The following is a 27,988-nucleotide window of genomic DNA, read 5'->3' on the forward strand; positions in this document are numbered from 1 at the left end:
CTGATTGGTCCGTGAACAAAGATCATACCCACACACAGATTTCATCATGCGACACTTCCGCGCGTGACAGCGTGTGCTGCAGTGGACGTGAGTATCCTCGCATGGCTTGTCAAAAATGAGCAAGCACGCCTGTCTGCTGTCTAGATGTACTTGAGTATGATAGTTCCCCAACCCCTCAAAACCCCGCGCTATGCGCTTGTGTTTGCTTACAAGGGGTCGGTGACCTTGGAGTTCATGACCGATTTAATCCTGGGTTTCTGTGACTTTGGGCAGACAAGCAGTTAGTTAGGTCTGTACATGCATTCCCCCCTCATACATTAACTGTGTGCTGCTTTCAAACTTGACATTTAATATTGCGTTCAAAAGTGCTAGAAGAATTGCAAAGCAATCAAGTGGTGAAATGGCTAACGCTTGTGGTCAGCTGGCTTGCTGCAACGTATAATAATAACAGCTATCTAATATAACAGTCCGCATCCTAAACAGCACAGAGGAACTAATTAACGATTAAAATATTGACAACCAATCAGAATCCTTCCTGCTTTAAAGCGCTCGAGCATTTAAACCGGCAGACGGTAAAAGTATCTAAACCCTGTGTTTTTAATTAATTGGATTCGTATAGTAACGATTTAACCCACAGAAAGGTTTAGTGAACGAATCTTTTGCGTGACCAAATTTAAAAGCTTCGAGTCATGGAATCAAACATCCCCTCAGTTACAGCAGCTGGACCCAAGAACGCGTTCTACTCTCATACAGTCTGTGGTTCTACTGTATGCGAACCAGTAGCCTCATAAACTCCTTGTTTTTAATGGACCGTGTTGATTTCGTGAACCACAGTAAGGCTGAGTCCCCGACACCATACCAGAAACGGACTCAAAACGCGTTCCGTGCGAAGAGTCCAACGCGCATGACAGAAATAACGCATCTGGTGTCAGCAGCGTCCAGTTGGTGCTGTACGTGACCTAGCGATGTGAGGTGATCAATAATTCACCTGGCACATTACATACAGTGTCTACAAGAGTCCTTCGCTGTTTCTGGACATGCTGACTTTTTCCCGAGTCCGTGACGTGACGGGTGGGCAGTGCTGGACTTTGTTAAAAGACTCGTGCGCTCTTCTGCGTCTCTCTCCGCGCATGTCCTTCAGCGGTGCGTTACAACGCTCTGATCGGATGTCCTGCGCATGAATCTGTCTGGAGTCTGATCCGACTTCAAAAGAGCCGAGGCGGTACTGAGGGTTCGGTTCGTGTTCGGATGCTGGGAGCTGGTTGCACGGTTTTGAACACTAGTCTTAGTAGTTTTTATTTTTTTATGTAGTAGATCTCAGGTTCTCAAAGCGTCTTTTTGACTGCTGCCTCTACATTGAGACAGTTGTAGTTTCATCTAGTGCAAAAGTAGAAACTGTTCAACGGTATTAGGGTGGTGATTCGACCTTTCTGGACTGGGGAAATCAATTCAGGATTGATATATACTGTTTTTTAAACCTGAGAGCTGTCAGAAGTTTTTTTTTTTTTTTTTTTTAAACATGTCTGTTGTTGCTGGTAAGTGGTGTCTTCAGCCTTACAAAAAAGTACTGTTGTGGTATACAGTATACCAGTCAAAATATTGGAATAATAATTTTTTTAATGTCTCATGCTCACCAAGGCAGCATTTGTTTAAACAAAAATACAGTAAACATAGTGATATTTTCCATTTAAAATTGCAATCAATTTACATTTTTAAATTCTTTTTTAATTTTAAGTAATATTTAGAAATAGAAATATAGACATATTTCCTATTTAAATATGTTTTAGAATGTAATTTATTCCTGTGATGCAAAAGTGAAATTTCGCATTGTTACAGTGTCACATGATCCATCAGAAATCATTCTAATATGCTGATTTGCTGGTAAATTATCAATTAATATTGGTGCTCAATTATTAATAATAATAAAAGTTCAATAATAGTTCACAATATTACTCTATCTATTGTGTTTTTGATCAAATAAATGCCGCTTTGGTGAACATAAGTGATTTGTTTAAAAAATATTCTAATATTAAATATTTTCAAATATTCGAAGACATTCTAATTGTTCCAAACTTTTGACTGGTTGTTTACATGAATCATTTAAATTATACTCCAAGTCACTTCAGAAAACCTAAAACCATGGTGGAACGAAATAGTGAATGACAATAATCACCAGTTGCAATGTCATCACGGCATTTAAAGTTGTTGTCAATGTTTTCTTTCCCTGTGTTTGCATGTGTGTGTAGATCTGTATAGAAACAGCCCTAATGCAGGGATGGTGGAGTTTCAGGAGAAGCTGAAATTGCAGCATGAGAACTCCATGCACACAGAGCTGGAGAAGCTGCTGACCACTGCCAAGCCATCAGAGGCGGAGGTAAGACCCTTGTCCTGCAAACTATGTGCTCGGCTGAGGTGACAAGCACGTTCCAGTGGTGCTTCTGTCCTTGACTCCATGTACATCTAAACCCCAGCTCATGCATGTTTCCAAATATATCACTGCGCACGCGTTTATCTAGCAGAATGGGAACAAGCTGTAGGACATACAGTGCTTTAAAGTAACGTTAATCATGTGATGCTCATTTTTGTCTGGATCTATTAAATAATTCAAGAATATGTTATAAATGCAAATCATGCAGACAGTATGACAGAAGATCCCCATAACTGTATGTCATGCCCAGTATGTTTTTATTTTATTAATGAAAGAATTCATTTTTTAAAACATATTTTTACCTTGAATTTTTTTGGTTATATAATGGTTATGATGTGTGCCGCACCCTCACATGTATTCATGGTATAAGGAAAATATTTTTATACATTTTTAAAGCCATTAAATCAAATGCATTAAGTCTATTTTGAAATTAGTATGAATCTTTTTCAACAATGCATGCAACTAACATGCATAAACATGTTTATATATTGGTACATGCATTTTAAATGGGATTAAAAAAAATATCAGAAGACATTGTTTTTTGTCATTGACCCACTAATATTTGCTTACAGAACTAATTTGGAAATTAACTGAGACTGATGCACAGATTGGAAAACTTTATCATTCAGCCAAGTTTGAGTTGTTTATTCACAATGAAACTGCTGTTAAGTGAGCAGTTATGACACACGCAGCATGCAGTTAGTCTCATTAATTCGTTTTTATTCAGCAGCAAATGAAGGAGGTGTGTGTTAATTACAGCCTATCTGCCCATGATGCAGCACCATACTCTTCGGATTATTAATTATGCTTATATGCTGCACAGTGTTATACAGGAAATTAGGGATTTTGATTAATCACACTGACATGTGTTGATTCAGATTCAGCTCTAAAGCATTTAATTAATTTAATAAACCATGAACTAAAAATAAAATATTCCAGGTTTAATACAAGCTTCCCAAAATCCTCACAAATGTTTCTTTCTGGTGTGACTGATTTTGATTTGTTGATTTAAAATAGAAAAACTAGGCTATTCTTCACTATTGGCCCTGAAATAATAAACATTATATTGAACTTAAATATCCTAAAAAGGGATCAATTTACTGAAATTTGAACTGTAATGTGCTTGTTTGTGCCTCTTGCAGATCTCCAGGAAGGACTTTGAGGGCTTCAAGAAGCTCTTTCACCGTTTCCTTCAGGAGAAGGGGCCGTCTATTGACTGGGCCAAGATCCAGAGACCACCCAAAGACTCGGTGAGGCCAACGACTGCACAATACCTTATGTGACTTCTGAGTAATAAATGAGTAATGGATGAGTAATAAAGAATTTGATATTAAATAGATTTTTTTTCATATTATTACAGAAGTATTTATCTAATATTACAGCAATATTGAATCAAATTCATGAAATTATTTCTTGAAACAATCTGAACTTTTTCCTGAAGGGGGAAAAAAATATTTTTTTACTTCAAAACAAGATTATTATCAATCCCAATTTCAATGTCCTTTTTATATCATTAGCTTATAAAATATTAAAGTGCCTCTATTATGCCATTTTTAAGGTTTCTAATATTGTTTTGGGAGTCTCCTACAATAAGTGTAGATGCATGCTAGGTCAAAAAATGCTTTCCTTTTTTCAAAATATGCATTTAATATCAGCTAAATTTCCAACAATTCTCAAACGATTAGTTTGAAGCAGTTCTAAGATTCAGTCTCTCTAAACCCATCCTTTCCGTGAGCCTACTCTACTCTGATTGGTCAGATGGCCCAGTCTGTTGTGATTGGTCTACCGCGTACAGTGTGTGTCGGAAACGATACGCCCATTGCCATAGTTACGTATTTTGAACACTCAATAGAAAGAGAAAAAAAAACACAAAAAAGATTGGGGTTGTACTGCTGTGGTACAGTGGAGAAAATGAATTTTAACCACTGATTCTTTGCAGCCTCATCTTTCGGAAGTGAAAATAAAACAAATTAGCTTTCACAGTGTAGGACACAGCATCTTCTCGACATGAACAAGTGCTTGAGGGCGGGTCAAGCTGTTCACGGCCGGCCAACATAGTACATAGCATTATGCAAATGTGTTACCCGTGACGTGTAGCCATCACGGAATTGGGATTCGAATTACTGACGACTTGTTCAGGCTGTTCAGAGTTGATTCTTTATTCAGCTTACAATTTGCAGGTCGTTTACATTCACATACAGCTACATTACACACTGCATGAAAGGCAATATTCGAAATGGCATAATAGGGGCACTTTAAATATTTTATCAGGATATGAGTTGTTTGAAGGACTGAAGTAAGTCTACAATGTGCTTCGCAAACTTTCCCATCACCACATACACAAAGCCTCTGTACAGCGAGAAAACAGTCAGTGTATGTGAGGTTTATCAAGTCCATGACATTTCCCTGTTAATCCCCTCCCCAAATAACCCAAAGCCCCTCTACAAATATCCCCACACTGAAGGTTAGACTATGAATAGCACAGCACTTCCAGCATCCCACAAACTTGGCTCACATTTCTTTTTAACGAGCCGTTGAGAAACTCATGTTTCAGTACATAGTAATGCAGGACGAGTGATCTGAAATCAGCTCCAGTAGATCCAGACTCCTCAAACCCATTACGAAATAAACATCACAGCTGCTTCTAGATCAGCACTGAAGCTTAAAGCGTAATTCTCAATGGTTGAAATTTCAGTTCCCATCCATGGAAGCGCTCATTGGCTGGATGCTTGATCGGTCAGCTGAGTATCTGTGTGTGTTTAGTTTTCTTACTCAACGTCTCAGATGTTTTGTTTGGTCACACTGGCAGACGTGCAGTCAAGAGAGAGGCGGTTCGAAACCTTATATTCGGCCTGTGATTTTAACTTTACTGTTAGTCACCTTGAATATACTGCTTTTAAAGGGGTTATATGAAGAGAAACAGGTTGTTTTCAATGTATCAATATATTGTACATTTTATGAACTCTGAATTTACCTCCAATCCAAAAGAGCATCTATTGACATTTTGTTTGGTACAAGTTAAGCTTCACCAGAATGTGTGACAAATGTTGCTGTGATGAAACTAGGAAGAATGCTTTACACAATTTTAGCTCATGGTTCATGAGGTCAGTGTGTCTGCAGGCAGGAAGCTCTTATCAAAAACAGCACACCCAAATTCAAGAGATCAGATCAAGTCAGCTCATATTTCATACAGAATAACACTGTATGCAAGTCTCTATTTCAGTAGCACTCACAGTTTGCTGCTCTTTATGTCATGATCTCAAGGTTAATGCCTTTGCAAGATAGGAGATATTTCGAGGTCAGTTTGAAGGACCATCAGCTCTGCTCTGTTTGACTGGAGTAAATAAATCCTGCACTCAAAAATGAAACAACTCAAGTCTTTCTCCAACCTAATTATATATCCCAAAACGTTTTGCTCTGGTTAAAATATGTGTCCTGTTATCTTCATAAAGGGTTTCAGTACATAGTAATGCAGGACGAGTGATCTGAAATCAGCTCCAGTAGATCCAGACTCCTCAAACCCATTACGAAATAAACATCACAGCTGCTTCTAGATCAGCACTGAAGCTTAAAGCGTAATTCTCAATGGTTGAAATTTCAGTTCCCATCCATGGAAGCGCTCATTGGCTGGATGCTTGATCGGTCAGCTGAGTATCTGTGTGTGTTTAGTTTTCTTACTCAACGTCTCAGATGTTTTGTTTGGTCACACTGGCAGACGTGACCAAACAAAGAGAGAGGCGGTTCGAAACCTTATATTCGTCCTGTGATTTTAACTTTACTGTTAGTCACCTTGAATATACTGCTTTTAAAGGGGTTATATGAAGAGAAACAGGTTGTTTTCAATGTATCAATATATTGTACATTTTATGAACTCTGAATTTACCTCCAATCCAAAAGAGCATCTATTGACATTTTGTTTGGTACAAGTTAAGCTTCACCAGAATGTGTGACAAATGTTGCTGTGATGAAACTAGGAAGAATGCTTTACACAATTTTAGCTCATGGTTCATGAGGTCAGTGTGTCTGCAGGCAGGAAGCTCTTATCAAAAACAGCACACCCAAATTCAAGAGATCAGATCAAGTCAGCTCATATTTCATACAGAATAACACTGTATGCAAGTCTCTATTTCAGTAGCACTCACAGTTTGCTGCTCTTTATGTCATGATCTCAAGGTTAATGCCTTTGCAAGATAGGAGATATTTCGAGGTCAGTTTGAAGGACCATCAGCTCTGCTCTGTTTGACTGGAGTAAATAAATCCTGCACTCAAAAATGAAACAACTCAAGTCTTTCTCCAACCTAATTATATATCCCAAAACGTTTTGCTCTGGTTAAAATATGTGTCCTGTTATCTTCATAAAGGGTTTCCTCTAATAAAACCAGATTGTAGGCCTGCAGAGCATTTCTAATCAAGTGAAAAGTATGAAAAAAGCACAATTCAGATCATTAATTTTCTTCAGTCCACTCCACACAAGGTTTCTGTATCCTGAGAGTGATTGATAATGCGTCTGTGTGTTTCCTATCTGGTGTACTGATATGTAAATCTCAGCTGAAAATCATAGAGCTCAGTTTGCATGTGTATTTCGCTCAACAGATTCAGCCCTATGAGAAGATCAAGTTGAAGGGTCTTCCTGCCGATGTGGCGTCCAGCCTTAATAAACTGGCTGTGGTGAAGCTCAATGGAGGTTTGGGGACCAGCATGGGCTGCAAAGGACCCAAAAGTCTCATCAGCGTCCGTAACGAAAACACTTTCCTGGACCTGACCGTACAGCAGATCGAGGTATTACACCACATATGTTTCAAAGACTTTAGATATACCAAATACGGTGCTCTCCTATTACTTATGAATGGGAGAAAGTATAACATGCAAACAAGAGCCAGTCGTTAATTGATAAGTCAATGCATCACTGCAGTCTCTTATGCTCACCATGTTATTACAATTTAAAATAACTGTTTTCTGTTTGAATATATTTAAATTTATTGCTGTGATCAAAGCTGAATTTTCAGCATCATTACTCCAGTCTTCAGTGTCACATGATCATTCAGAAATCATTCTAATATGCTGATGTGCTGCTCAACAACATTTCTGATTATTATCAATGTTGAATTGTGCTGCTTTGTTTTTGTGGAGACTGTGATATATTTTTTCAGGATTTTTTGATGAATAGAAAGTAAAAAAAAAAAAAAAAAAAAAAAAAATGCATTTATTTAAAATAGAAATCTTTTGTAACATTGTAATTGCCGATGTAATTGCAATTTATTGTCACTTTTAGTCATTTTAATGCATCCTTGATGAAAGAGAGTATTCATTCCTCTAAAGAAAATCTTAATGACCCCAAACTTTTGTTGTATATGGATTTGAACACAAGTAATTATAATTGAACATAATACTTAATAATTGTGTATAACTTTAGAACAACAGTGAATGATGTGTGAAGTACATGGGTTTAGACCTTTTTTCGACTTCTATACGATCTGTGTCAAATGAGGTAAGACTGTATTTGCAGATTCAGACCTTGGTAAAGGTTTCCCTCGGTGTCAATGACTGTTTAACCCAAAGTTGCATAATATCATGTTTTTTCCACATGACAAAATCGAAGGCATTTAGAGGAATATCTTGAGAAATACTATTTTGTTATGTAATGCCTATGATACACCCTTTACATTAAAATGGGGATCAAATCCAGGGCTCTACAGTGATGTGACTGACTGTTTACTACATAACCTGCACACAAACAGCCATAGCATTTTTCGTTCTTTGTTCACAAATTTTGCTCCTAATTTTGGGGGGAAAAACAAAAAAACTTATTTTAACATCCAGAATCATTTAATTGAGCGTCTTTTATGGAGTGTCATGCTTTAGTGTAATGGTCATACAGTAAGTTATTGAAGCTATACCAAACAAAATGTGTAGCACTTGAATTTACAGACCTGATATTTGTTTTTAAAAAATTCACAAGGACAGTGAAAAGGAAGTGGCTGAAGAATTATTGGTGTATCAAATTAAAGATCTTGCGTGAATCTCTCTCTTTCAGCATTTGAATAAGTCGTATAATGCAGACGTGCCACTGGTGCTGATGAATTCCTTCAACACAGATGAAGACACCAAGAAGATCCTGCAGAAGTACACACATCACCACGTCAAGATACACACCTTCAACCAGAGCAGGTACACACACACACACACACACACGCTTCTCAAATATGAACATACTGTATCTTTCAGAATAAAAGTCACAGTTTTTTATCATGTGAAACATGCTGTGACTTATATAAAGCCATGCAAAACATGTGTTGAATGAAAGAGGTACATGAGTGCAATTTTATTTATATTGCACATTTCCTACATGCCAGTTGTTTCAGTTTTGCTTTAAAGAAGTTAATTTAGGCTTAACATTTATAATAAATATTGTGTAAAATGATTCATATGTTTGTTTTATAATTACATTTTTCATTCGCTGTATGTTCTAAATTAAATAAAAATTTGTTGTGGAGTGACGGGAGCTAAAATACATGATTATAATTTTTTTTTTACATTAAAATTGTTTAATGTAAAATGTATTTTACATTATTTCTGCATGTTATAATAAAATGTGACCTATGCACTGATGTAAATTATCTGCAATTTTGAGCCAATGTGACTTATGATATTTTCTGGAAAATACGGTACTCATATTTTATCAAGTTAAGTATTTTAGTAGAGCGTTAATAGAACAAAAGTCATGAAAATCATTTTGTTTGAGTGCTTTTTTATTTTTATTTTATTTGTATTTATTTTTTAATATAAAATGTTATATTTCAAATTCATAACAATTAACTACATAAAAATAACATTTGTGGTATATTCTAAAACAATCCCCAATATATTATATTATAAATATTATATATATTTTTTTAATATATATATATGTTATATTTCAAATGCAAAACACTTAATGGCTACATACAAATAATTGTGGCATAATTTAAAAATCTCCCCAAAATATCAAATATATTGTAAATATGCAAAAAATTATCAGCCAGCTTTTGGGAACACCAATCCTTACAATAAAACATCTGAGGTATTAGTATTTCAAGATTTATTCACACATTTATGCAAGCTGTTAGTCCACAGCTTTGACTGCTTTTCCATTGTCAGCTTGTCTGTTTTCCTGTCCTGCACAGGTATCCCAGGATCAATAAGGAGTCTTTGTTACCCGTGGCCACTAACATGGGCCTGACCGGTGAGAATGAAGAGGCCTGGTACCCGCCTGGCCATGGAGACATCTACACCAGCTTCTTCAACTCCGGCCTGCTGGACAAGCTCATCGCAGAAGGGAAAGAGTACATCTTCGTGTCCAACATTGACAACCTGGGCGCCACGGTGGACCTGCACATCTTGAACCACCTGATGAACCAGCCCAGTGACAAACGCTGCGAATTTGTCATGGAGGTCACGGATAAGACACGAGCTGACGTGAAGGTGAGTGGGGTTACCATGCAGACGTATAGCTCCTGTTATTCTGTGGAACACAAAACAAAAGCAGCATGAACATTCTTCAGAATTTCTTGTTGAATGAGTTCAGATTGATTTCAAATGAATTGAGGGATAATTGATGACCATTTTTGGTTGAAATGGTCCTCCAAAGGCCCTTGATATACTGAAGAACAGACTGGTGTGATGTCATTTTGAACAAAATCAGGCCAAAACAAAGTTTGTTGGGAGTTTAGGTCGGGAGTTTGAAAAAGCTTGCCAAAAAAGCTTGCACCAGCTGGTAAACCCCTTCAAACTACCACTGGTTCAAGCGATTATGGTATCAGTAGTTGTGCTCTGGACTTCAAAACATGAACACAATGAAGAGCTGATTTATAGTAGAAGTTGAAGTTGATTCTAATTGAAAGCACACAGTTTTTTCTTTAATATTGTAAAGCTGCTTGCTTCAAAGCAGAAGTGGCCAAACTATTTAATACGAAGGGCCAAAAATCTAACTTGAAGATCCAAAATGAAACGTGTTATATCCAACTATATAATATTAAAATGTATTACATTTCATATTTTTAATTAAACACAAATTTAAACAGTTGAATTTATTCAACTTAAATGCGTTTAAATTTAAATAAATGTAAATATTTTTTAAACCAAATTCACTTGATGTATTGTTTTTTACATTTCAGTGCAGAAAAGTAAAAAAAGTGAAAACAAAAAGTATAAATTAGAAATGAAGATATGCTTTGATGGCATGTTTTTTTTTTCTATATATTTTGTGATATGGCATGATAACAGGTCAAATCAAAGGTCATCATGGGCCAATTTTGGGCATCTCTTGTTTTCTCACCGGTGTCCTTTTCGTTTTGTGTTCATTTTGTTATTGAGAGGAAAGCGTGCAGCACATATTTACACATTCATCTAAATGCCGCTCTCATCGGCGTGGGTTATCGAGATGTTGGCTAACCGTAAACCGCTGCTCATGGATTTCAAACCTGAAAGTGAAGAGCGAGTATATCTGGGCTTTAAAGCTGATTGGCTAATGCCAGTCATCCGTTTTTTTGTTTCTCTCAGGGTGGCACGCTGACACAGTACGACGGTAAACTCAGGCTGCTGGAGATCGCACAGGTGCCCAAAGCTCACGTCGACGAGTTTAAATCAGTCACCAAGTTCAAGATCTTCAACACCAACAACTTGTGGATCAGCCTGCCGGCCATTAAAAGGCTTCACGTGAAGAACGCCATGGACATGGAGATCATTGTTAACCCAAAGGTGACCATCATGCCTTCTCCATTACAGAGAGCAACGCTTGTGTAGAGGTTTGTGTGTGAAACGGGCTTCTGTTCTGATCTCAGACTCTCGAAGGCGGTCTGAATGTCATCCAGCTGGAGACGGCTGTGGGTGCTGCCATGAAGAGCTTCGACAACGTGCTTGGCATCAACGTGCCCCGCAGCCGCTTCCTGCCCGTCAAAACCACCTCGGACCTCCTGCTGGTCATGTCCAACCTGTACAGCATGAACGCGGGCTCTCTGACCATGAGCCCCAAGAGAGAGTTTCCCACAACACCTCACGTCAAACTGGGCAGCTCCTTCACTAAAGTAAGGTTCACTAAGGACTTTTACACTGTGCTGCTTATTCCGCCCACTTAGACAGGAAGAGATAGCTTGACTTTAATGTAAAGCACTCAGTACCTTAATAATATACTGTGAGAGGCAATTTATATAATATATTTAAAATGTATACATTTTATTTACAACATCAAAGAAATTAGTGTAAAAGTTAAAATGTTGTTAAAGTTGCTTCCTATACGTAATTCAGTTAAATAAACCTTAAATTAGCTGTTCAGTAATATTTAAATAATATTGATAATAAAATATTTAATTTTGTATATTATATTAATTTACAATATCAAAGAAATGAGCAGAAAATGGTTTTGAAGTTATTTTACAGATGTAATTCAGTTAAAAACTACTGTCTTTAAGGCCAGAAACATTGAATCAACTTGGTTATTAAATGTTTAAAATAATTTGTAGTAATGAAATATTTTATATATTTAAAATGTTTATTATATTATGTTTTAAACATCATGAAATAAGTGTAAAAAGTAAAATGTTAATCAAGTTAGTCGTTTTCTAGACATAATGCAATTAAAGAAACAGCTGTTCAGTAATTAAATACTTTAAAATTATTTATTTTATTAATGAAATCTTTTATTTTATATCGTTATATTTAAAACATCAAAGAAATTACCGAAAATGTTAATAAAGCCAAAGTTATTGTACAGACCTAATTTAAAGGCTACTGCGTCTTTAAAGCCAGAAACATTCCATTAGATGTTCCATAATTAAATACTTTTAAATAATTTATTTTTAATTATAAAATATTTAATATGCTTATATTATTTTATTTAAAACATCAAAGAAATGGCTGAAAATGTTAAAGTTAGTTATTTCACAGACAAAATTCAGTTAAAGCTACCGTGTCTGTAAGGCCTGAAACATTAAAAAGCTGTACAGCAACTGAGTCCTTTTAAATTATTTACAATATTTTATATATTTAATGTTTATATTATTATTAAAGAAATTTGTAGAAAATGTTAAAATTATTTTAAAAATTACAGACATTTAATAGCTTCTTTAAAGTGTTTTTAAACGTGTCTTTAAGGCCTAAAACATTGAATTACCTGTTCACTAATTCACTTTTTTAATTAATTATATGCAGCTTTTGAATAATCTTTCTATTGTTGTCTTTTTATTTCTAGGTTCGAGACTTCCTGAAAAGGTTTGAGAGCATCCCAGACATGCTGGAACTGGATCACCTGACTGTTTCAGGAGACGTTACCTTCGGAAAACAAGTCACACTCAAGGTACGGATGTCTGACATTTGTGAGTTTGCACACATTGTGTACATATTGTGACTCGTTGTTTCTGTACAACAGGGAACGGTTATCATTATTGCTAATCATGGAGACAGAATCGACATCCCGGCCGGAGCGATACTAGAGAACAAGATCGTTTCAGGAAACCTGCGCATCCTGGACCACTGAGGCCTTTACAACCGAACCACAACCGTGTGTGTGTGGAAACGTGTGTCCATCTGATGATTAGCATTAAATGCCTGTATGAAAACATCAGAATTTACTGTAAATGCTTTTGACAGTGAATTTTACAAAGGGCTGTATAATGGGTTTTTAACAGACTGGTTTTGCTGCTATGTAGCTCACTCAATAAAACACTGAAGACAAGTGTAAGAAATGGCAGAGGAAGGAACCAGGAGACGACGCTTTAAAAATATGCTTTAAAACAGAAATTAGTGTTTTTGATCTTCAAAATGTTGCTTTTTTTTTACCAAATAACTCAAGTGAGCATAAAAGCATTAGAATTATCATTCTATTAATGAAATTTATATAAATATTAGGTAACTTTTATAATATATTTCAAATGTATACATTTTATTTACAACATCAAAGAAATTAGTGTAAAAGTTAAAATGTTGTTAAAGTTGCTTCCTATACGTAATTCAGTTAAAGAAACCTTAAATTAGCTGTTCAGTAATATTTAAATAATATTGATAATAAAATATTTAATTTTGTATATTATATTAATTTACAATATCAAAGAAATGAGCAGAAAATGGTTTTGAAGTTATTTTACAGATGTAATTCAGTTAAAAACTACTGTCTTTAAGGCCAGAAACATTGAATCAACTTGGTTATTAAATGTTTAAAATAATTTGTAGTAATGAAATATTTTTTATATTTAAAATGTTTATTATATTATGTTTTAAACATCATGAAATAAGTGTAAAAAGTAAAATGTTAATCAAGTTAGTCGTTTTCTAGACATAATGCAATTAAAGAAACAGCTGTTCAGTAATTAAATACTTTAAAATTATTTATTTTATTAATGAAATCTTTTATTTTATATCGTTATATTTAAAACATCAAAGAAATTACCGAAAATGTTAATAAAGCCAAAGTTATTGTACAGACCTAATTTAAAGGCTACTGCGTCTTTAAAGCCAGAAACATTCCATTAGATGTTCCATAATTAAATACTTTTAAATAATTTATTTTTAATTATAAAATATTTAATATGCTTATATTATTTTATTTAAAACATCAAAGAAATGGCTGAAAATGTTAAAGTTAGTTATTTCACAGACAAAATTCAGTTAAAGCTACCGTGTCTGTAAGGCCTGAAACATTAAAAAGCTGTACAGCAACTGAGTCCTTTTAAATTATTTACAATATTTTATATATTTAATGTTTATATTATTATTAAAGAAATTTGTAGAAAATGTTAAAATTATTTTAAAAATTACAGACATTTAATAGCTTCTTTAAAGTGTTTTTAAACGTGTCTTTAAGGCCTAAAACATTGAATTACCTGTTCACTAATTCACTTTTTTAATTAATTATATGCAGCTTTTGAATAATCTTTCTATTGTTGTCTTTTTATTTCTAGGTTCGAGACTTCCTGAAAAGGTTTGAGAGCATCCCAGACATGCTGGAACTGGATCACCTGACTGTTTCAGGAGACGTTACCTTCGGAAAACAAGTCACACTCAAGGTACGGATGTCTGACATTTGTGAGTTTGCACACATTGTGTACATATTGTGACTCGTTGTTTCTGTACAACAGGGAACGGTTATCATTATTGCTAATCATGGAGACAGAATCGACATCCCGGCCGGAGCGATACTAGAGAACAAGATCGTTTCAGGAAACCTGCGCATCCTGGACCACTGAGGCCTTTACAACCGAACCACAACCGTGTGTGTGTGGAAACGTGTGTCCATCTGATGATTAGCATTAAATGCCTGTATGAAAACATCAGAATTTACTGTAAATGCTTTTGACAGTGAATTTTACAAAGGGCTGTATAATGGGTTTTTAACAGACTGGTTTTGCTGCTATGTAGCTCACTCAATAAAACACTGAAGACAAGTGTAAGAAATGGCAGAGGAAGGAACCAGGAGACGACGCTTTAAAAATATGCTTTAAAACAGAAATTAGTGTTTTTGATCTTCAAAATGTTGCTTTTTTTTTACCAAATAACTCAAGTGAGCATAAAAGCATTAGAATTATCATTCTATTAATGAAATTTATATAAATATTAGGTAACTTTTATTGTACAGTATCCTTGTTACACGTACTTACTGCATGTAATGTTTACTAACAATAAATTATGCATAATTACATGCGACTAACCCTTAACCTAACCCTAACCATATAGTAAGGACATGTAGTTAATTAATATTACTCAGTACTTTAATGTATAATTACTCTGTAACAAGGACATGGTAAAATAAAGTGTAACCAAATTATAAATATATATATGATCATTTTAAATATTTAATTTTTAAACATGCACTTTACAAATGAATCAAATTGTTGCCCAGTGGCACGCTGCAAATTTTTACATTAAATATTCTTAAATTGCCATTATTAGTATAATTTAGAATGTAATATTCTAAAAAATATATTTTATTTGGATTCTCAATATAATTTTAAATTTGTTTTTTAACATTTCAAATACAAATAAAATTTGCTCACTGCAAACATTTCAAAGTTGGCCAATAATGTATAATATATTGCCGATTATATTTTTTAATTCTTAAACATTAACTTCTAAATTATATTCAGATCATAAAAGTATTTTATTTTTACATTTTATAAATATGCTGCACAATTTCAAATATTGTTTTCAAAAACAACACATCCCAATCTTTCTGTCAATCTGTTAATCACTTTACAAATGAATCAAATTGTTTCCCAATTGCTCACTGCAAACATTTAACATTTTTAAAGACACAGCAGACTTGAAAAACATTTGTACATGGAGCAATATCATAACTTCAGCACTAGTGGAAAACCTTTAGAAGACATTCACATAGTCTCAACTCATGCCCCTAGTACGGTGGCCGAGAGAGCTCAACGCGCTGCAACTTAAGAAAACGGAAAACCTTTAGAAGACATTCACATAGTCTCAACTCATGCCCCTAGTGCCTGTAAATGGAAAAAACATAAGGAGTGCTAGTCAATCCAAATACAAATGCAGTCTGAATGGTTTCTAATCATCAGGAGATCAAACAATACATTCTATGATCGTTCATTTATCATCGGTATCCTTAAGTGTTATTTGACTGACCCGGCCCACATCATTTCCCATCAGGATTCACTTTATCTGGATACATGAAGCAAAAACAAATCAAGCAACAAAATAAGAGGAACATGCATCTAGAGCACACAAACACCACAGACGCCAAGTGCTTTATCATTCACACAGCAATCAAGGTGCTGAATTAAAGGAAAATGCTTCTGGCTTTGTAGGAAAATCTTTTGTCTTTTGCTGTCCACATCGTCTCGAGCTCTGGCCGTAATTCAGTCAAAGAAAATCACAAGCTGAGCTCCAACAACTCGCAAAGTCATAGAAAAGACAAAATAATACAAATCCCCTCCAAGATTTGTATTCCACGTCTTTAGTAAAAAACATTTGACGTCCTCCTTGTATAGTGCGTGTCGGTGTCATACAGCTGTTGTGTCTCCGTACTGTCTGTTCCAGCGGACATACTGATCCAGCGTTTGAGGACTCACGCTCCGCTTTATCCTCTTGAGCGAATCCTCAAAATCAGAGAAACGGATGTCCCTCATCTGAACGGGAAAAAGACAGGAACGTGAGGGAGAAACACTACATGCTACATTCAAGTTTATTTGTGTAGTGCTTTTACGATACAAATCGTTGCAAAGCAACTTTACAGAAAATTACGTTTTTACAATATTTAGTACATGGTATGTTTAAAAATAGAACGTGAATTTATTTTTTAAAATAGTATGTGAAAGAGAACACTGTATAAATAAGTGGCATTTCTTAGAAGGTGTTTTCATATTTTGAATCCAATTTTGTATGAAAACGTTTGCTGTTGCAAAATGAAAATCTCATTTAGTGAAGATTTCTAAAAACAGAAATATAAAAAAAAAACTAATTTCTCTACCTCTCCGGCTGGAATGTTCCTCACTTGTTCAGGCCTCAGTTCTGTGTTGAGAAAGAACAGAACACAATTATCTAGCAAGAAGTCCACCTCTTGACCAAATGTGACCCTGGACCACAAAACTAGTCTTAAGTTAAAACTCTTCGAAATTGAGATGTATACATCACATGAAAGCTGAATAAATAAGCTTTCCATTGATGTATGGTTTGTTAGGATAGGACAATATTTGGCTGAGATACAACTATTTGAAAATCTGTAATCTGAGGGTGCAAAAAAAATCAAAATCAAAATATTGAGAAAATCACCTTTAAAGTTGTCCAAATGACGTTCTTAGCAATGCATATTACTAATCAAAAATATAGTTTTATATATTTACAGTAGGAAATTTACAAAATATCTTCATGGAACATGATCTTTACTTAAAGTCCTAATGATTTTTGGCAAGAAAAATCAATACTTTTGACCCATACAATGCATTTTTGGTTATTGCTACAAATATACCCCAGTGACTTAAGACTGGTTTTGTGCTCCAGGGTCAACAAATGTCATGGTATGTTTTAATACAATATCTGCATGTCGTATGAATGTACCCCGTATAGGACCAAGAGCAGCGTCTTTAGCCAGTGAGGTCAGATCGCTGCCGGAGTAACCCTCAGTCATCCTGAAAACCCACCGGACAATATAAAATTACCCAGCATTAAGAGCCATTAGTCTCATTTGCATACTCTACCGAAATATGAAGCTGTGTTTCACCTGGCTAACTGACTCAGCTCTTTCTGAGATAAAGTGTTTCTGTGTTTGCTGAGGAGGTTCTTGAGCAGCTTCAAACGAGTCTGAAACACACACACACACACACACACACAGTCAATTAGTGTTTGTGTTCATGGCTAATTAACTGTAAAACCAAAACCATGAAAATTAAATTCAAATGACTGCTGTATAACATTTAATTTTTCAGTGAATTTCTCATAAATTTACGGAAAAATATCAATGCATTACATTTACATTCCATTTAGTCATTTAACAGGTGCTTTTATTCAAAGTGACTTACAAATGAGGACAAAAGAAGCAATTAAACCAACAAAAGAGCAACAATATGCAAGTGCTGTGACAAGTCTCGGTTAACCTAACGCAGTACATGTAGCAAAGTTTTTTGTTTTTTTTATAAATAAAAAGAAAACAAGTCTACGGAATATAAAAAGAATAGAGAACGCTAATGTTAGAGGGTAATTTTTTATAATAAATTCAAAGAAAACAAGTTGAAAGAATATAAAAAAACAGAGGATGCTAGTTAATTGTTATTATTAATTATCAATATTAATATATAATATTAATATAATCAACAAGTGAAAAAAATGAAATTTAATTATTACCACTACCGTTCAAAAATCTGGGTGCCAGTATCAGTACCTTTTTTATTGGAAGAAATAATACTTTTATTCATCAAAAATGCATTAAATTGATATGTAAAAGACATTTATAATGTTAACAAGGATTTCTATTTCACATAAATGCTGTTTTTTCTTTTTCTTTTTTTACTTTCTATTCAACAAAATGCTGAAAATGTAGCTTTTCCATCACAGGAAAAAATTACATTTTAAAATATATTCAAACATAAAACAGTTATTTTCAATTGTAATAACATTTCACAATATTACAGTTTTTACTGTATTTCTGAGAAAATCTATGAGTTTTGAACAGTAGTGTAATGTGTACATATTTAATTGCGTGTTTAATTAATAAAGTGCCTTCCATATTAATAACCATGGCAAATATTTCTTGACTTAGTTTAGAGAAATATTTAAGTTGAATTAAAATTCACAGTCATGATCTGAAAGAGAACCAATAGCATTTGCCCAACCCTGGTGTGAACACAGTACCTCCTCTGTAGGTAAAGCCACATAAATGCGTTTAGCGAATCGCCTGTGAGGGAAAAACACATTAGAGGATGTCATTATGAAGTCTTTGAAAGTAAGTGTGCGACTGCAGGTTAACGGTACCTAAGAACTGCCTCATCAAGCTCCTGAGGCCTGTTAGTGGCTCCCATCACTAACACACGCTCATCTCCTCCTGACTGCACCTACAACACACACACACACACACACACAAGGAGCGTCAGTCACCCGTGATCAGAAATTGTGAATTTTCAGATAAAACACACACACTTACTCCATCAAACTCGATGAGGAACTCAGTTTTGAGTCTTCTGCTGGCATCATGCTCGCCCTCTCGCCTCTCACAGAGCAGACTGTCAATCTCATCTGCACCAAAATCACCATTAATCATGCATTTAAAGAAACAAATGAATGAGTCCGACTGACGGTTCTCACCGATGAAGATGATTGACGGCTGCAGTTCCCTAGCAACCGCAAACAAAGCTCGAACCAGTTTCTCGCCCTCTCCCACCTGAACACACACACACACACACACACACACACAACGACAAGCCAACCTTAAGCCTCAATCAAAGGGAGCATAACACACGGGTCTGAGTGGCTTATTGCCTTCATAAATGGCAGCAACCATAATATGATACATAAAATAATATTCAGACACCACTAAGCAGTATTTATTAAAAAAAGTGATATTCAGCAAGCACAAAAACACAGGGAACTCTAGATCAAATTTAAAGCCATAAGAAAAAAAAACAGCAAAACTACAGAAGTCGCAGTACTCGAGATTCAAACAAACAGCCATACGGTTGGGAAGCCTGCTGCTTAACCAATGTGACACAAGCTTGTTATGATGCGGGGGAGAGATTTTGCATGATAAAAAATAATTAAAGATAAGTCCAATGCTAAACTGAAAGAACACATGAAAAAAAGAGAACAGCCAACCTTCCGTCCAGACGCTCGTTTATCATGGTGTGCCATGTAGAGGACACACAATTACCCTAATGCCAAGGAGAGCTTCCAGTGTGAGAATGAACACACAGATTGTGGCAGCTTCTAATAATCATTGATTATTATGGTGAATGACATCAAGTTGACCCTTCCAATATGGCGGACGGCTTACATATTAGTGGCCCATAGAAACAGTCGCTAATGAGGCATCTGCGTATACATATCTATGTGTTGACATAAACATAAGCTCATAAGTTTGCCTGACGCCCACAAGCCATATTTAAAAGAACAGCTTATAATTAGCATGATAACAGATTAGCAAGTTAGGTAGAACAACAAACACAGACCCGTAACGGCAGGGAATAGTAGTAATTTATTTTGCCGTGTCAGCATGGCAAAAACTGAATTGGAATAATACAAGAGTTAACGGCAGCGAATATCAAAATCTTTTTGGGTGGCTTGGTCCAAAAATCATCTCAGCCATATCTGAACAAAACTGGTCAAGAGTTGTAGGAGGAACAGCTAAAAATAAAAACTCCCATCAGGGGTCACAACAGCGGAATAATCCACACAAACAATTTGGCATGTTTTACGCTGGATGGCCTTTCTGCAAGAGTAGCAAAAAACAGCTTTTCAAGTTACTTGTCTTGGGGGGAAAAAAAGCTTTTTTTTGCCATAAATGTAATTTGTTCTGACGCAATGGTCTCATCAGTGCTCTATCAGGTCTTACTTTAATCAGCATATTTGTGATATTTGCCTTAAATTGATTTCTAGGACACTTTTTAACTTTATGAAGGGAAATATTTTTCATAGCCTTATTAAATGTATGTGCATCATTTACATCAAATTCTTATTTTATCAATACATTGAGTTAGAATAATAAGACACTGAATGGTTGTTACCATTCAAATTAAATACGTTTCAACAAACTCCATCTTTCCACTGCAGAGGAAACAGAAGCTGTATCAAAAGTGCCGTTCAGAAGGATTTCCTCAGACTGTGTAATGAAGATAAGAGGTTCTACAAATGCATTTACACAGTAAAATGAGTGAGTCATTGATTCAACCGATTCATTCAATAAATGAAGCAAGTGACTGTCTTATGAATGGCTCACTGAATCACTGACTCACCCGATTCGTTCAAAAATGCTGAATCATTCAGTAACGAAACACTGATGCGTGTTGCTCGGAGATGTGCGACTGTTAAATATTTAAAATCAGAATCAAATCTCGCCAAAGTTTCGGTGCTGCCCTAGTTGTTTGTTATTGACGTTTTAATCAGGTTATTCTCTTTTCACTTGCCGCTTCACAAAATCCACTTGTCCCGTATTCACAAGTTATGAGCAAAAAGAGCTATTTTTCTGATTTCAAGACCTGTAGATGTGGCGGTCACGAAATTTGGCAGGTACCCTCAGATTATGGTGCTAAAGCAGCGTGCAATGTTTCATTCTAGATTCAAACACCCAACCTTTTGATTGGAAAGCCAAGTAACTCATGATGTGCCACATAGAGCCAATGATTGTGCTGAGGAGAAATTCAAAGTGAGAATACGAAATGTTTTTTACATGCTAAAAATAAATAAATAGTGCCATGCTGAACTAAAAAGAATGCATGAAAACAAGAGGTAAACATGTTGATGGCATATCAGAAATCATTTAGACACTACTCGTGGGAATCGAACCCGCAAATCTCAGGTGCTCGCCGCATATCATGGTGTGCCACAAGGTGGACCAAGTTTTCCTGATGTTGAGGAGAGATTAAAGGTGAGAACGAACACAAATTTTATTTTTTATTTTTAATTCTAAAAAATGAGTGCAATGCTGTCCTGAAAGAATACATGAGAACAAGTGCAACCTCAGGTGCTCGCCGCATATCATGGTGTGCCACAAGGTGGACCAAGTTTTCCTGATGTTGAGGAGAGATTAAAGGTGAGAACGAACACAAATTTTATTTTTAATTCTAAAAAATGAGTGCAATGCTGTCCTGAAAGAATACATGAGAACAAGTGCAATATAATGTCCATGGCATTTCAGAAACCATTTAGACATTCTAACTCTCTGGAATCAAACCCAGGGCCCTTTGGTTGGGTGCTTGTTGCTTTTCACAGCACCGCATGGAAGCCAGATTAGTTTGATATATATATATGATGATTTGCTGCTCAAGAAACATTATTATCATCAATGTTGAAAAACATTTTTACTGCTTAATATTTTTGTGGAAACCATGATTCACCAATCTGCTGAATAGTAGTTTGTAAATGCTTTTTTAAATGTTCTGTTCATCAAATAACCCTGAAAAAAGCTTCCACAAAAATATTAAGCAGCACAAGTGTTTTTAACATTGATAATCAGAAATGTTTCTTGAGCTGCAAATCAGCATATTAGAATTATTTCTGAAGGATCATGTGACACTGAATACTGGAGTAATGATTCTGAAAATTCAGCTTTATCATCACAGGAATAAATTACATTTTACTTAAAATAGAGAACAGTTATTTGAAATAGCAATAACAATTTCATAAGACTACTGTTGTTACTGTATTTTTTTGATCAAATAAATGCAGTCTTGGTGAGTCTGCTTTTAAAAAGCACTTAAAACCATAACGATTCCAAGCTTTTGATATGTACTGCATATATAATACACATATAGTGTACATATAATATCTCATATTATTATATGAAATCATTTTTATGCACTCTGATTAAATAGATGGCTTTAGATGCAATAACTATATACTTAAAATATACTTAAAAATAAAGTTTATTTTCCATTAAATAAACACACATACAGTATTTAATTATCATCATTTATATGCATTATTATACTAAAACACTGTAATAAACAGCAATATTTACATGCAGACTTTTTCTAAATTAATATACAACACATTTCTGACAATTCAGTGAACAACAGTAATGCATTAAAATATTTTACATTTATTTTTAACAATATTAATGTTACCTCTCTACGATCTCATTAAGGATGAGGTTGGCCAGTTTGCTGTCTACATTTTTCAAGTTCTTCATGTCTCTTTTCCTCTGAGGTGACGCAGTGGCAGTGTTGCTGGCTCTAACGTTATGTCTGTTACCGCCTCTTGCCGAGGGCCCCTACAAAAACCAAGCACGCCAACAAAGTTCAGCCACACGCACTCTGTTCCAAAACCTAGTAAGCTGCCTTCATAGACGGCATTTTAAGATGACGCACGCTTAGATAAAGTTAGACAGTCTGAGCTCTGACCCCTGTGAGACGAACCTTCAGGTTGTTCTGAGGGCCGGTCCTGCTGCTGTGACCGGTTGAAGGCATGCGGTGCAGGGCAGCCGCGGGGGCAGATTTGGGTGGGTTTTTGGGCCGCAGATGGGATTGACTTGTGATCGTGAGAGTGTCCTTCTTTTTGGAAACTGCTCCACTGCCTGCAACTACAAACATACACAGAAACATCACTGTAGAATCTCTCTGATCAGAATCTGACACTGCACATAGATTTCCCAGAATCCAAAGCAAACACCCACCTGGACGCAGATTCCCATTGGAGAAAGACAGGCCAGTGTGATCTGAGCAGCCCTCTGCTGGGGACTCTGAAAGCAGTTTGCCTTTGTGATTGCAGAAAAGGAAACAGACAGAGGAAAAGAGACATTTAAGAGGAAACTAAAAACTCCAGGGGAAAAAAACAAAACAGAACAGAGGGTGAAAAGCATGTCCAGGTCACAATTCACCACAAAGTACAAAAAAAGAAAATAATAAGTAAAGAAAAGTGAAGTCTATCATTTTATTATTTTTATCATTTGTATTTGTTTTATTATCATTTTCAGGACAATTACACATTTTACTTTTCATTACTGCATTCACAGGACAGTAAAAATACTGTTATTAATTGTGTAGTTAAAAATAACAAATTTTATATATATATATATATATATATATATATTGTAAGTCTGAAGCTTTCTGGCTCGGTCTGCCTTCTCACCTACAAGAGCCAGATGAAGACGTTCTATCAAACTTATTAAGAAGAAAATAACTATTGAAAATGAATTGAAAAAGTATTGAAGCACAATACAGGCTGCATTCTGTCATGAAATTAAAAACAAAAGCTAGTGTAATTAAAGCACATCACATAGCTTGTTTACACACTAACAGAAATCAATATGACTGAATCATCTCACCAGCTCCAGTGACCTGGATACGGATGCCTTTCTCCAGTTCAGCGATGCCTTTTCTGTACCACTGCACTGCCTGCTCCTTATCACCTACAACACCACATGCTGATTAGAAATGCTACAGACCATTTGCCATTCTGTAGGGATTATACATACAAAATAATAATACTGCAAGCCTAAACCAACACACCTGGGTTTCAAAGTAAAACTTTCAGATAATTTCAGAACTTTTTACTGTCAATACCATGTTGTCAGTGCTTTATGTTAAAGCTCCAAAAGGAGCTTTAAATTGGAAAGATGCTCTTAAAATAAATCAGTACGTGCTAATTGTCATGCAGGCCCAACTATATGGCCCTGAGCATGATGGGATTGAGAAACAGCCAATGAACCTATTGAACGGAGTTCTTTGTTTTCACTGATGCCGCTGGCTTCTCTCCACGAGACTACAGAGCGAAAAACAACATAACCACATGATATGACGAGTGGAACAAATCCAGGTCACAAGGTTTTAAAATCACATAAAAATAAACAATAAGAATAAGAATAATAATAATAATAAATAAAATAATAAAAAATAATAAAATATATAAAGTAAAGTGTAGAATTAAACATGTTTAATGTTTATGCTCAACAAGGTAACATTTATTTAATCAAAAACACTGTAAAAACACAGTATTAATACAATTTAAAAGAACTGTTTTGTACTTGAATACATTTTAAAATATAATTTATTCCTGTGATATAAAGCTGAATTTTCAGCATCATTACTCCTGTCTTCATGATCCTTCAGAAATCATTCTTATATGCTGAATTGATGCTCAAGAAACTTTTAATGTTATCAAATCTTGAAAACAATTGTGCTGCTTTGTATTTTGGTTTATTTTTAATAAAGAAATTGAACTGTTTTTAAGACTATTGCAATTTTTTCTTATGAATATTTAATGAGGTACTCACGAAGGTGGTTTATGATTGGTTCTCTTTTGCTAAACAACAGCCAATGAACCTATTGAACGGAGGTCTTTGTTTTCACTGATGCTGCTGGCTTCTCTCCACGAGACTACAGAGCGAAAAACAACATAACCACATGATATGACGAGTGGAACAAATCCAGGTCACAAGGTTTTAAAATCACATAAAAATAAATAAACAATAAGAATAAGAATAAGAATACATAAAATAATAAAAAATAATAAAATATATAAAGTAAAGTGTAGAATTAAACATGTTTAATGTTTATGCTCAACAAGGTAACATTTATTTAATCAAAAACACTGTAAAAACACAGTATTAATACAATTTAAAAGAACTGTTTTGTACTTGAATACATTTTAAAATATAATTTATTCCTGTGATATAAAGCTGAATTTTCAGCATCATTACTCCTGTCTTCATGATCCTTCAGAAATCATTCTTATATGCTGAATTGATGCTCAAGAAACTTTTAATGTTATCAAATCTTGAAAACAATTGTGCTGCTTTGTATTTTGGTTTATTTTTAATAAAGAAATTGAACTGTTTTTAAGACTATTGCAATTTTTTCTTATGAATATTTAATGAGGTACTCACGAAGGTGGTTTATGATTGGTTCTCTTTTGCTAAACACCTCGCTGTAACTTTACATGGTCTTAACCTGCTTTAAAAAGGACAAGTGTGAAAACCTTGGTTAATAGTGGCTTTAAACCAGGGTTTTAGGACTTTAATGCAGAGTTAAGTGCACTGCGAAAAGCCTTAAAATAAGAAATAAACAGGAGGTGCCATGATACAAAAATGTGAGGACAGACATGCAAAACTGAGCCACTGATTCAGCTCAGAGTGTCAGTACATGGGGCCTCGTTTTCCATTCAGCTGCTGATGAAGACAATCCCGGTCAACCTGAATCAGGCCTCTCAACTCTACTGACCTCAGGGATCAAGCAGATCTGGGGTTTAACAGCACCACTGCATCCTAACTGTTCTACTGACCGCGGAGACAGCTCTGCGACCGGGTTAATCATGGCTGACATCCGAGATCTGATCCCAGATCAATCATCATCTCAGAATCTTATTCTTAGTCAAGAGTATAAGCACATAAAACAGAAACCATGACTATAGAGGTTCTCCTGAAAACCCCAGCTTCTGGTTTCTAACTGACCAAAGCAGGTTGTTTTATTTTTTTGTGGATGGTCCAAACCGGTGGTTAATCAGCTGGACGGGACGGGTTAGGTGTTGCTATAATTATAAATTATTAGCATACATAACAAATGAACCAGCATTTAATGGTCATTATCCAGCCCTCTCTCTAGTTATTGGTATCTGCACTGGACATTCATATCTTCTGAGTACTAGTTCACATCAGACTACTGAAACGTCAACCAATGTGGCCGACAAAGTACATGACCCTCCTGAACAGATGAAGTGAAAGTAAAACTAGGGATGCACCGATATGAAAATTTTGTCCGATACCGATAACCGATAATCCTTTATTTTTGAAAGCCGATAACCGATATGTTGGCCGATAAATCTATATCCAAATTTTTATATACTTTTTGAGAGCCTGATTACAAAAAAGGTCTCATCATTAAAAGCCACATCCCAAACACTTCAACATAAGCAGCCTAGTTTGAACGGTGTACGTTTTAAAAATAATTTTACTCTCCCATTACCAAATTTAGTCATAAAAAAGTCTTACAAATAAATAAAATTATGCATAAATAATGCAAACAAGTCACTGGACATCATTACACGTGTAAAGAATCAAAATGAATGCGCCACAGATCAATAAAACACCGATATGGTGGCCGATATATCGTGCATCCCTAAGTAAAACCAAACACAAAACTGAACGTGTAAGACCATTTGCATTGCTCAAATGCTGCAGTGCAATATTTCCTGTTTTTCATACATAAAACACAAGATAGCCTTACAAAAAGTACCATAGCAATACCACGGTAAAGTGATGGTATCACATGGTAATACCATGATACTTAATGATTACTGCACTCATGTACTATGGTATTCACATTTTCTGCTTTTCTTCTTAATTTCAGGTCTACAGATAAATAGTGCCTTTTGTTGGGTCTCTAAAGCACAGCAGTTGTAGGTAATAGAACTTAATGCATTATTTGCAAGTGAGAAAAAAGAAGACCAAAAAACTCTTGAAAATATTTAAATTAATAATAAAAAATAAAAAAAATGTATATATATATATATATGAGAATATTTTGCATTAATAATACTAAAATAATTAAAATATCAAAACCTTGCATATTACTAATAACAAAAATACTATTAATAATAATTGTGAAGTATTCATAATTCGATACAACATCCATCGAATATATCTATAAAACAACTAATTTGGTATACATATGTATTTTAATATACATAACAGTAATAAAGCCAGATACCTTTCTCATCCTCGTCGATCTTCAGAGCCAAAGAAATGAACTCGAACGCTTGTTTGTGGTAGTTTCGGATCAGCTCTCCGGTTTCTTCACAGCCCTCGGATCCGCGGTCTTTGGCCCTGGCCGCCATGGTTCGGCGGATCGGCCGGAACAGCCACCAGAGGAGCAGAAGGAGAGCTCGCAGCAGGGACACCGGGAGCCGGTAGAGGGTTCGGGTGAAGGAGCGCAGCCGGTCCAGCGGAGTCCGTCCGGTTCTGTCAGACACCCGTCCTCCTGCACGCGCTGATCCTCTTCGTCTCGCTCGGTCCCCAGAATTCATTCACCCTGTTCGGGCTCTCCATACCATAACTGGCGGGAGTTCGACAAAGAAGCGCTATACTTCTCGGTTATGTCGGTTCTCCCGTTTGTTTTGGCCAGCATCGACCGCGGAAGTCTCGGAGTAATATGGTCTCACGCTGATGACGTGTACACCACATCGCGTCGCGGGCATTGAGCGAAAACATGTTTTTTTTTGCATTTTCATAGAGTACATAAAATGAAATTGTCCTGGCTCCAAACCATTTCCCCCCATTTATACATGAATTATTAAACAAGTATGATTTATGAATTTATAAGAAAGCAGTCTATCAGAGCATCCACTTTTATTATTACATATAATGTTGATAAAGTGAAGCATAATTGTCCTCTTTTTTATTTTATTTTATAATAATCTTTTGTGTTTTCA

General features: G+C 35.4%; 2 protein-coding genes and 1 long non-coding RNA gene across 3 annotated transcripts; 2 read left to right on the forward strand and 1 right to left on the reverse strand.

Annotated features, from left to right (window-relative positions):
- Positions 1 to 1,109: 1,109 nt before the first annotated feature.
- ugp2a (UDP-glucose pyrophosphorylase 2a) lies at positions 1,110 to 13,151 on the forward strand. The gene is made up of 10 exons (XM_016269315.1): positions 1,110 to 1,535; positions 2,247 to 2,374; positions 3,571 to 3,678; positions 7,022 to 7,207; positions 8,463 to 8,596; positions 9,592 to 9,889; positions 10,967 to 11,164; positions 11,248 to 11,490; positions 12,654 to 12,758; positions 12,831 to 13,151. The coding sequence occupies exons 1-10, from the start codon at positions 1,520 to 1,522 to the stop codon at positions 12,936 to 12,938; spliced, it is 1,524 nt and encodes a 507-aa protein (XP_016124801.1). The 5' UTR covers positions 1,110 to 1,519; the 3' UTR covers positions 12,939 to 13,151.
- Positions 13,152 to 14,356: 1,205 nt separating this feature from the next.
- Positions 14,357 to 14,856, forward strand: LOC107583189 (uncharacterized). The gene is made up of 2 exons (XR_001609019.1): positions 14,357 to 14,463; positions 14,536 to 14,856. It is a non-coding gene; the product is annotated as an uncharacterized lncRNA (long non-coding RNA).
- Positions 14,857 to 15,574: 718 nt separating this feature from the next.
- spast (spastin) lies at positions 15,575 to 27,738 on the reverse strand. The gene is made up of 15 exons (XM_016269375.1): positions 27,268 to 27,738; positions 23,889 to 23,972; positions 23,652 to 23,692; positions 23,238 to 23,373; positions 22,981 to 23,144; positions 22,690 to 22,835; positions 19,217 to 19,338; positions 19,056 to 19,147; positions 18,887 to 18,966; positions 18,767 to 18,809; positions 17,640 to 17,719; positions 17,477 to 17,547; positions 16,890 to 16,930; positions 15,861 to 16,548; positions 15,575 to 15,770 (listed from the first exon to the last, which is right to left on the reverse strand). The coding sequence occupies exons 1-14, from the start codon at positions 27,581 to 27,583 to the stop codon at positions 16,423 to 16,425; spliced, it is 1,542 nt and encodes a 513-aa protein (XP_016124861.1). The 5' UTR covers positions 27,584 to 27,738; the 3' UTR covers positions 15,575 to 15,770; positions 15,861 to 16,422.
- Positions 27,739 to 27,988: the final 250 nt, after the last annotated feature.

Source organism: Sinocyclocheilus grahami, unplaced genomic scaffold (assembly GCF_001515645.1).
Source record: "Sinocyclocheilus grahami isolate Dianchi unplaced genomic scaffold, SAMN03320097.WGS_v1.1 scaffold51.1, whole genome shotgun sequence".
NCBI classification, from domain to species: domain Eukaryota; kingdom Metazoa; phylum Chordata; class Actinopteri; order Cypriniformes; family Cyprinidae; genus Sinocyclocheilus; species Sinocyclocheilus grahami.

What these genes read in the sequence shown, in the direction of transcription:
- ugp2a (XM_016269315.1), top strand. An exon ending in AGATCATTGTTAACCCAAAG is followed by an intron (nt 11,165 to 11,247) that starts GTGACCATCATG and finishes TTCTGATCTCAG; the next exon opens with ACTCTCGAAGGCGGTCTGAA. An exon ending in GAAAACAAGTCACACTCAAG is followed by an intron (nt 12,759 to 12,830) that starts GTACGGATGTCT and finishes TCTGTACAACAG; the next exon opens with GGAACGGTTATCATTATTGC.
- spast (XM_016269375.1), bottom strand. Translation starts at nt 27,583, where the DNA reads ATGAATTCTGGGGACCGAGCGAGACGAAGAGGATCAGCGCGTGCAGGA. An exon ending in GCCCTCAGAACAACCTGAAG is followed by an intron (nt 22,836 to 22,980) that starts GTTCGTCTCACA and finishes TGGTTTTTGTAG; the next exon opens with GGGCCCTCGGCAAGAGGCGG. An exon ending in CTTGATGAGGCAGTTCTTAG is followed by an intron (nt 18,810 to 18,886) that starts GTACCGTTAACC and finishes TTTCCCTCACAG; the next exon opens with GCGATTCGCTAAACGCATTT.